At 38.8% G+C, this 11026-nt stretch overlaps 1 protein-coding gene across 1 annotated transcript in view; it reads left to right on the top strand.

Moving 5' to 3' along the window:
- Positions 1–1372: 1372 nt before the first annotated feature.
- The window catches only part of dip2a (disco-interacting protein 2 homolog A), a 91854-nt gene continuing 82200 nt past the window's right edge, over positions 1373–11026 (top strand). Inside the window, exon 1 of the mRNA XM_033986381.2 lies at positions 1373–2075. Within this exon, the coding sequence (XP_033842272.1) occupies positions 1958–2075 (118 nt within the window). The 5' untranslated portion in view covers positions 1373–1957. The remainder of the gene's footprint in view (positions 2076–11026) is intronic.

The following is an 11026-nucleotide window of genomic DNA, read 5'->3' as shown; positions in this document are numbered from 1 at the left end:
CATGCCTGAAGTTGTGTTTTTTTTCATTCACACATGTTTGCGTAACACTTTATGATCAGTCTGTCAACGTCTTCAAAGCTCAAAATGCTCTGTTCCACCTTGTGATGTCATGAAGCGGTCGTTTTCATGTTAACAGCTATTTTTACCTTTTGTTTAGTTAAGATAGGTAATTCCAGGGATGCAATTACCCAAATTATTCTTGTGCAGGTGCATGGAGTTGAAAAACACAGTAAAGTTTTTTTCTGTACTACATAATGACCTGTGTTTCCCGTTTGAGAGAAGAACTTAGTTTATATATGCAGGATCTGTGTCTTAAGCATGTGTGAATGAAACAAAAGACATCTCCAGCTCTGTTTATGATGAGGAAACAACATTATAACATAGATCAGAAAACAGCTTAATATGGGGCCTTTAGAAGAAGAATACATTGTATTAAACACCATAATGGGGTCTGTTCTTCTGTCTGCTGTTGGGTTTAGCTGTGATGTCATTGCTAACAGCTTGGTAGTACTTTAATCCTTCCTTATTACAGGCCTATGTGATATTTTCTGGATACAATATACATGCACATGAATTTAAGAGTTCACACTATGACCTGGCGCCAGCATCTTTACCATGTCTTTGTCTTGGTGCAGTATCCACACATACATGAAGCATACATACCTCCTGGATTCTCCAATACTGCATACCAGAAAACACCATTGTGCCTTTGAGTTGTTGTCAGGTTTGCCATGGAAAAATGTCCAATTTGAGTTTACAGATTCACACATGGTTTAAATGAATCGTGTGAAAAATCAACAACTAAAAATAATTACCATTTTCCAGAACAGTAGCTTGAACAGTGTTTGCTACATTACATAGTACTTTTTCTGGTATTGTGTTTCTTTACATATTTTCATGGGTAGTGAGTGTGCCATAGAATATTTTCAACCAAAAAAAGTGTGCCATGGCTCATGACCCAACCTTACCACTATATATTGTGTTTTTTGACTGAACTGTAGCCTATTGTTTATTGATTTAAAAATATTTTCATGTATTTATTTATTTTTTATTTTATTTTATTTTTTTAATTGTTATTTTCTTTTTTTTTCTTTTTTTTTTTACTGTTAATATAAGGCTATCGCTAAAAGCATGGCAAAACCAGGACGTGTTAAACCAAAACTTAGAGAAAGTAAGAAACAGCCCAGTCTTTCTGCATACAGCCCTGTCCAGCAGAGGGCAGACTCGCCACACTCTCGCCCTCACATCAGTCCACGCACACACGCACGCACGCACACAGCTGTCACGAGCACGTGCTGCTGGCTGCTGTGCTCGTGACGCAATGACGGCTGCGCACTGTGGACCTCCGGAGCATGGAAGGGAGGGAGGGAGAGAGCGAGGAGTTGAATGAGTTGTGTCCAGACTTCAGCGACAAGCAGCAGGACCCCGTCTGCAAGCGAGGCTACGGCTGCACGCCCCCCAGACAGCGCCGTGTCACCCGGTCCTACCTACCAGCCGTGCGCATGGAGCTAACCGAGCGGGCGGGAGTGTTATTAGCCCGGGAGCTAGCCGTGTCATGACGCTTGGACACGTTTGGATCACATCTGCAGCAGTGAGCGAGAAGCAGACGGGAGCAGCACCACCCCTGTTCAGAGTCAGGAGGAATCTATTCTCTTTTCTTGTGTCTGTACAGGCGCGTACACTCACCTCTGGAAGCGCTGGGGACTGGATTTTAAAGGGGATTTACCAGGACTAAGCCATGCGTATTAAACCAAGTCTAAACCTGGTGTAAACTATGACTCAACCAGGATTAAACCATGTCTAAATCAGGACTAAACCAGGTCTAAACCGGGGACTAAACCAGGACAAAACTAGGAATCTTCCCTTACCCAGGCGCGTAATACCCAACCACACCTGGCGACTCTTTTCTCCCCCCTCCTCCTTCTAGGACCTATTTGTTGACGTTTCGCGGAGCACCATGGCCGAGAGGAGCTCGGCCGGGGTGCTGTCCGTGATGCTGGAGCCCGGTGTGGGGATGACATTGCCCGCGGAGGTCCGGGAGAAGCTCGCGGAGTTGGAGCTGGAGCTGTCCGAAGGTAAGGCGAGGCGCAGCGGGCTGAACGCGCATGGCTCCCCCGATGCGTTACGGTCACTGACAAGCGCTTTATGACCCTGCAAATTACATGACATTTTCTGCAACCACCGCCCCGTGTGTGGCTTTGTTAAAATGAAAGCAAAGAGTATTTAAAACCTTAATTTTGTAATGTGTTTTTATTTTTTTAAGGCTGGGGTTGGATGGATTGCAATGATCTAAAAATGAAATCAAACTGAATTCTTGTTGACCTATTTCTGTCATTACATTGCTGTTTGTTGACACACCCATTTTGAGTTTTAATCTTTTGTACTGGCTTAACCATTGTAGATGTTTGATAATAATAGCTTAATAGCCTTGAGTTCATTTCAAGTTCATACTAGCTACTGTGACTATTTCCAAATGTGGGTAGATTCTAGTGATCCAAGTTGAAATACAAGCATAATGGTTCAAGAAATTACTTTTTTTTTCTCTTATATTTAGTATTTGGTGGAACTGATTATTCTGAAATTAATGTAATCGGTAGGACAAAATAATAGTAATTCACAAAATCTGGTATTTTTAAAGGATAGACCCAAAACTGAGACAAACCAAATCATATCTGAAGGATTGGTGCAAGAAACACAAATGTTTAAATCATTTCATATTGTCAAATTAAAGCTTTTGTCACTTACTCAGAGTGGGAAGAGTCACCAAAACTTTTATTCAAGTAAAAGTACAAATATAAAATACTCCTCAAGTATATGGTATCTGAAAACTACTCAGAGAAGTACAATTTGATCATGTAACGGAGTTCTACCGACCCACCTCTGCCTATTTCTATACATGATGAATGATGTGTATTAGTGGACGAAAATGCGTTATGGATTTTAATGCGGTTAGAATGGGGGTAAACTTAAGGCAGGCATTCTTTTTAATTTAGGTCATTGTATTCCTGTCTGGTTGGGGTGTGGAGAGTGGATAGTCTCTAAAAGTAGTTTTTGTGCAGATGTCATTGAAGGGAGAAGTTAACCAGTAACATTAAGTGAATGTGGTGTTGGAGGAAAAGTCTGAGGGCGCAGACGGCTTATTATTGACCTGTGAGAAAAGGTGCATATGGCTCACCTGTGTATGACCTCATTTGGGCGACAGTATTTAAAGGGCCCGCATTACCCTATTTTGTGATCAGTTACAATGTTGTTTCCTCATCAAAAACATACCCGGTGTTGTGTTTTGTTTCATTTGCATATGTTTAACAGACCAACTCTGCATATGTCAGTGGAGTTCTTCTCTCAAACAGAAAACACTGTTCCACCTTGTGATGTCATGTGGTAATACAGGAAGTGCTCCGCTGTGTTTTTAACCTCCATACACCGTCACTGGAATCATTTAGATGATTTTAGCCCTGTACTTGCCAGTTTCTACTAAACAAAAGGTAAAAGGTAGCTGTTGTCATGAAGCGGTAGTTTTCAAGTGATCACAAAGTGTAACAGAGCATTTTGAGCTTTGTAGATGTAGACAGACTAATGGACAGCAGGGTTACTCAAACATGTGTGAATGAAACAAAACCCAACAACGAGAATTGCACAATGGATGGAATTTGGCATTTGGTTATAATCCGGTGTGTTTACATTCATGTTGTATTATGTCTGTTCATTAGCATGCATTGTCCCAATCAAATAAATAAATAAATATGTTTTTTATGAGGTAACAACAACATAACATATCTTAAAGCTCACAAGAATTCATTTTGTATAGTATAGAACCATCCATTAATTTTCTTCCGCTTATCCAGGGTCGGGCCAGCAGTCTAAGCAGGGACTCCCTAACTTCCCCTCACCCTAGACACTTCCTCCAGCACCTCCAGGGGGGCCCCAAGGTGTCCCCAGAGCAGCCGAGAGACATAGTCCCCCCAGTGTGTCCTGGGTCTTCCCCTGGGGCCTCCTCTTGGTGGCACATTTTTGGAACACCTCCCCTGGGAGGCGTCTAGGAGGCATCCAGAACAGATGCCCAAGCCACCTCAGCTGACTCCTCTCTATGTGGAGGAGCAGTGACTCTACTCCAAGCTCCTCCCATCTGACTGAGCTCCTCACCCTATCTCTAAGGGAGTGCCCAGCCATCCTGTCGAGGAAACTCATTTCGACCACTTGTATTTGTGATCTTGTCCTTTTGGTCATTTCCGGTAGAACCTTTAAGTAGAAGTATTTCAATCTTACTGGAGTTTTTGCAAAAGGGGTGGGTTTTACATTGACTGATTCAGAATTCAAGTAAAAAAAAAAAACAACTTAAAGGAACTGTATATAGTCTGCACTTACTGTTTTATTTTAAGTTACTACAATCACAACTAAACCTGGGCACAGAGGATATATACAAGCTTTCCTCATTCTCAATATATGGACAAGCCTCATGTGAAAGCTCAGAACCTCCAGAATTCACTCACTGAGCTGCAGAGGCTGCACTACCACTGATTCATGATTGGCTGCAGGTGCTGGGGTTCAGATCAGAGACAGTCCTTTTAGGTTTAAAGCAACTGGATTTCAGCATTGAAACTGGCAACCCAAATGAGAGACTCAAATGAGGTTCATTCTGCTTTCTTATTGGATTATCATTTTGAGAACCAAAATACCAATTTTAAGCTGAACAACCTCATATCCAATGTTTTTGTAATTAAGAATAAATCAATATTAGAATTATTATCAAAAAAGCTATATTTTATTTGAAGACGTTTACCCCATATCTGGGAACACAGTTGGGACATGTTTATGAAATTTCAAATCAAGTTCCTGTTCATATTTTCGTGGTTTATGGCATTGGAATATTGAACACAATGATATCAAATGAAAGCCATGTAAACAATGACATCATCAGTCCTAAAATACTTTGCACAATAAATGACCATATTTAGATGTTATTGGTAGATTTTGGGTGAGTAGCGTGACTTTGCCATGGCGTACTACATTAGAATGCTCTTATGTGGAGCCAGCTGGTTCTCCAGAGAATGACCTGGACTATTTAATGTTGAACTTGTGTGCTGACTTTGCAATCAGTTCTCTGGTCTCGAATGTACAATAATACTATTTTGAATGAATACCATAGTAATAATATTGTTAATAATGGTATGGTAAAAGTATTGGTTTTATAATAATAACCCTTTTTTGCATTGCATTTTGTAGAATGGACCTGCTTTAAATGGACTTTTCAGAGCTTTTAACCATCTTATAGTTGTTTCCGCTCACCATTAACTCACCTGAAGTTGTATTTAAAGTGACTCATACGTGTTTTAGTGATCTTTAATCACTTATTTTTAAGGCACCGTATTGCCGATCAACTCCCACTTTCACCGCTACCGGTTCATGCCCACCGCTCTGTATTTACTTTATTCTCTAATTATTTTATACGTATAGATGGCAGGAGAGTCGTGTAGTCATTTTGCTTTTGGGGATACTACGTAAGTCTGCATACTTCCTGATTTACTTCTGGATGTAATTTCAGGTAGGATGCTAGCCTTTGCACAGTTTTGCTCTGTTTTCCCTGTATTGCATTCTTCTTATGATGCTATTGTTTACTCAGGATATCAGGAAGTGCATTTCTGAGTGTGCAGGTGTCGGCCAATCACAGGTCACAGAACGAGGAAGTAGTGTAACAGTTAAACTACTATGACAACATTTGGCTTCTGCTTGGCATTCATAAAAATGCGAACTGTTTCTTTATAGCCTACATTGATAATATATTGGTGTTGTCACGATACTCATATTTCAAACTCGATTTCGATACTAAAGAAGAGACTCGACTCTCAGTACCGATTCTGATATCACGATCATAATAAAAAAACGCTCTTTCTTTAGACAATAGAATGCGTTTTTCCACATTAAATCATAGTAATGTATCTATTAGTGTCTGATTTTTGACAACTCTAACTTTACTATTAGCGGGTCTGCCACTTGCTTGTCTCCAGAATTGTTTCACAGTAAGGCATTAAAGTGATCTTTATCCATGGAAACAAGCGATTCTATTAAGCTGAGTTACAGGTCAGATTTATGGAGTGGTCACAGTAAGAATGAGATGAAGGTTTTTCATAGCTATTAAAAAAATGTAATTGGAAAAAATGCAAGATATGCTAGTTTAATTTAATAAGATAGTGTGGAACATTCCTGGCAAAGCAATACATTTCCATAAGTCAAGCAGGAGAGAAGCATTTTGAAAACGGTTTCTGTCTAATCCCTCAGTCGTCCAAGTCCGATCCATAGTAAAAGCCAAAAGTAAAATCTGTCAACTGGACAAAAAGTTGTAGGAGTGAAGACGTTTCGCTTTTCATCCAAGGCGCTTCTTCTGTTCTTTTGAAAAGGCATGTCATATTATCAACATTATGTTAACAGATGAGTAATAAGTTTAATATTAGGGTTGTCAAAAGTATCGAAAGTAAGATGCTAATTCATACTAAAGCTAGTATCGAAACTAGATACTCATTTGAGCAGGTATCGATACTAAAAAAGTCACATTCAGAGCGGAAATTAACCTTTCTTGAACAGTTTTAGAATGATCTTGAGCTGTATCAGAACAAGTATAAGACACATAGTAAAAGGCCATAGACTACTATGGAACCTACCTGGACGACTGAGGGATTACATATAAAAGACAGTACCATCATTTAATGTTAGAAATTGCATTTTATTGTTTAAGTAAAGTATTTTTTATTTTGTTTGTTTTTTTAAATTATCATCATGGTATCGGAATCGGTATTGAGTATCGAGTCTATTTCTTAGTAACGAAGTTTGAAATTTTGGTATTTAGACAATAGTGTCATCCAAAATAATATTTGGCTTTCTGAGTACCACCAGAGGAAAGTAGGACTAAACATGGTGGAAAAAAAAAAAAAAAGGTTATTAAACTATTAATAGAGAATAAATACTATATCATTCTGATGCTAACTGAAAGGAAATAAGTCTATGGAACAGACTTGGTTAAGCCTGAGCTCGTCCTGTGTTCTAAAGGAGTTACATGTTTACAGCACAAATCTACTTCCTGCACATTCTTCCTGTTTCTGCTTCCACTTCCTGTTCTGTCAAGCCTGATAGCACTATCTGTTTCCACTGACATCAGGACCAAGCCAGGACTAAGCAAGGGCCAAGTTAGAACCAAGCCAGGAATTAACAGGACTATGTCAGGAACACTAAACCAGGGCCAAACCAGGGCCAAACCAGGGCCAAGCCAGGGCCAAGCCAGAACTAAGTCAAGAGGATTAAACCAGGATTAAACCAGTCCAAGGGACCCTGGACTAACCTGGGACTAAAATGTTACTAAACAACAAAAACTAAATCGGACTAATTGAGGACTAATTCGAGGACTATTTGAAGACTAATTGAGGACTAAATCAAGGGCTGAACAAGGACAAGCCCAGGACTCAACCATGACCAACCCAGGACTAACCCAGGATTAAAACTGTTCTAAACCAAGACCAGAACTAATGTTGTATGAAAGCTTAAATTGTAAAACAAAAAAATCTGTTGTTAATGTAACTTCTTTGCCTGTGCAGTATTTGTCGAGTCAGTCGCCTTTGCCACACAAATGTCTCCTCCAGTGTGTCCTTAGTGTGCTTCTCCCATGGGTGCTCCTCTCTTCCCGATGGAGGCCAAGGGTAGGGCTGTTGTCATGTGTATGGTCTAGTCATAGTCAACGTCAACACTGCGGCAAAGATGGTCTAACAATAGTCTAAAATTGGAATATGTAATAATGATGATGCATTAGTTGTCAAGGTAACAAAATGTATAGCTAAACTCAATTTGGATACTAAGGAAAAAGCCGGATACTCGATACCACAATGAAATTATAAACTCTCTTCTGTAGACAATGGTAATGTCATTTTCAACTCAAAAAAATAATTGTATTTTTAATTTAGTGCCTTGAAAGGAATCTGTTTGTAATCTTTTGTCAGTGATCAGCTTGTTTTTTTTGTTTTTTTTTTATTTATAATTTTTTAATTCTTATTATTTTTTAATCAAATCTACTGGTAACTGGATATATTTGTTTAACAACCCTACAGTATTAGTACAGATAGTACAAACAAAGCCGATTGGAAAAACCTGGAGATTGTGTGCATCTTGGTTAATCCAGTTTTGTGTGAACTTTTGACCCCCGACCATGATAATGCTCTGCTCACTTCCTCTAAGTCGTCTGCTGGTATTAAGAGGGGAAGAGAGAGAGAGAGAGAGAGAGAGGAGAAAGAATGAGGAGAAAGAGAAAGGAGGTTTAAAGATCTTGACAAGAGTCTGTCATGTGTTTTGTTTCATTCACACATGTTTGAGTAATCCTTGATTTATTAGGCTGTCTACATCTTCTAGGCTCAAAATGCTCTGTCCCACCTTGTGATGTCATGAAGCAGTAGCTTGGGCCCTTTAAAGCTACCATTTGTGGATTGGCTGACCCACCACTGTCGTATTCACTGGATGGGCCAGGTGAAGGGAGGGGCTAACTGGTTTCACATCTGCCATCTATTGGTGAAGACACGTTACACACTACCAGTTTGAATGACAGTGTGTTAACTGCTAACACATAACATATTTAAATCACCATGGTACCTTTTATAGTTTTGAAAATGCTATATTCACCAAAACAACATAGCAATATGTTAAGTTTAATTTGCATTTTTTACGCTAATAATAGAAATGGGTCCATTGATGTCCTGTCCAAAACTGATAAGCCCTGCCTCTTCATAGTAAAATTTTACTTAAACAAACAGCAGATTTTCATTTATGTTTTTATTGTTGAAAAGGGCTATTCATTCCTGAGCCCTACCTTGCCCAGTGACACAACATGCAAGATTATTCACAATTCAAGCAAAATTTGAATGAATGCAATTAGCAGATCACAAAGGCTGCAACTTTTTTAACTACCATAATTTCCTCCACAAAAAATATCTCCTGTCTTACTCTGCATAAAACTGCTAAGCCTGTAGTTTAGATCTGTACACACATGTTCTAAAATGTTATTCCTGTATTCGTTTGTCAGTTCATATTTCAATCTTTTTGTCAATTCTTCTGGACACATTTAAATTGTGAACTCTGAACAAGATCCTAGTATTAAAATCAGAAATCTAACCGCAAACACAACGAAAATCGCTGTTAGATATTTTTCCCAAATCATTCACCAAAATAGCATTCAGCTGGCCACTGTGTACTGTGCTTCACTTTGTCGTTGCTGTAATCCTATAATAATGTACTGTGATCCTGCTCACTACTAGATAAGGACATTATTGTAGTCCTGCTGTACTTGTGGAAACAGAAGGGTGTGTCTCAGACCAGAGTACAGCTCTTTACACCTCTGTGAATACTTTTATATTCCACTCTACAGATATGAATTATCCTGTTTACCTACAATATATTCACTAGAGGCTGTAGTCGTTATGTAGCATCACCATCAGGATGTTGTTGAGTTTCATTCATGTTTTTGAATCTCATTTACTCATTTACACAGTATGGGGCCTGGAATGTTCCACAGTCTTACAGTAAACTTGCTTAACTTGCATTTAGTCAATTAGAGGTGTGTTTATTGCTCAAAAATATCTTGTCATGCCCCCTGCTTGTTACCATCCTGATACAGTTTAATGCCATACCGTGTAACATTCCAGGCAAAGCAATAACATCAACAATAACAAGTGTCCAGATCTTGTAGTTTTATCTCAGCATTACACGAATATTACAGCACTATTTATATTCTAATGAAAACAGCTGAAAACACAAAATATTCTCAAAAATGTATGGGGAAATTCCAATGTTGCAACGTATAGTTCAAGAACAGAATATAAAATAAATCAATAAAAATCAAACACATTTTTATATGTATAGATTGTATGTAGATAGAATAAATACATGACATAGCATTAGCAAACACAAAACTAGTGAACCAAATCTTGGACACTATTGCCAAGGCGACCTGCTGACCACTGCCCACTGTCCACATGTCTGCTTCAAGGACATGCTGTAAAAGTCTGTGTCTGATTTTTACTGCTTTAACCAGCTTGAATTCTTCAACCTTGTTCTTTGAGTCATCATCCTAACACAAAAGACTGCAAGGCTAACTGTTTTTTAGAATTAGCTCGGTCGTTCTGAATCACATGCGGTGGTGTTGTTATGAACAGTTTTTACGTCAAGTCTACTGAAAACGAAAGGATGGTTTTTGTCAGCAGATACCAATAAATATTTTTTGTGTTGCTATTGTGGCAGAACTGATAGTTAAGTTCACAAATTCACTTTTCCCTTTTGTTAAATGTATTACAACATGTTGATTGCATACAGCTTTGTTGCTCTATTTCCATCAGAATTGAAAAATAAAACAGTTATATAAAGATTGCCCCAATTTATCAAATATAATTATATTTTATTTTATGTTCAGGAAATTAATACAGCAATTTTATTTGCTTTCAATGATTCAGAATAAAATAAAAAATCACAATTTGACACGATGACAGTGAATCAAGTGTCTGGGATAGTGTGAGGTAGTTGGTTTCCTGTGTTTCTTAGTAACGGTTCCTGATTGGACGAAAAAAGGTCAGACGCTTCTGTACGAGTTATTACCTGAGAAAAAGCTTGGCCTGTCACGATAAATACTATATTGATTTATCATTCAATATATGTTAGATGGAACAATCACTTCACCGTGGGTATAATTTCTTAGTACTAGTTGGGAACTTTTGGCAAACCACAATAAATTCACAAAATTTATAAGAAAAATTAAGGAATTGTCATAACGTCAGGCAGGAGGGACCAGAAAGACAGAACTTGGGGAGGGTTTAACAGTGTTTATTTATTTAAATGCAAAGTGCAAAAAATGATGGTAGATCAAACGGTGAGTCCGGAGCGGGGTGTGTGCCGTGGTCCAAGGGTAGAGCGGGAGGAGCAGAGTCTGAGACGGGACGGACTGTACCAGTAGAGAAGAGCAGGGTCAGAGACGGGAGAGCTGAGCGAGTCCAGGGAGCAGAAT

Source organism: Periophthalmus magnuspinnatus, chromosome 21 (genome assembly GCF_009829125.3).
Source record: "Periophthalmus magnuspinnatus isolate fPerMag1 chromosome 21, fPerMag1.2.pri, whole genome shotgun sequence".
NCBI lineage: Eukaryota > Metazoa > Chordata > Actinopteri > Gobiiformes > Gobiidae > Periophthalmus > Periophthalmus magnuspinnatus.
This window is presented reverse-complemented; position numbering and strand designations above follow the sequence as displayed.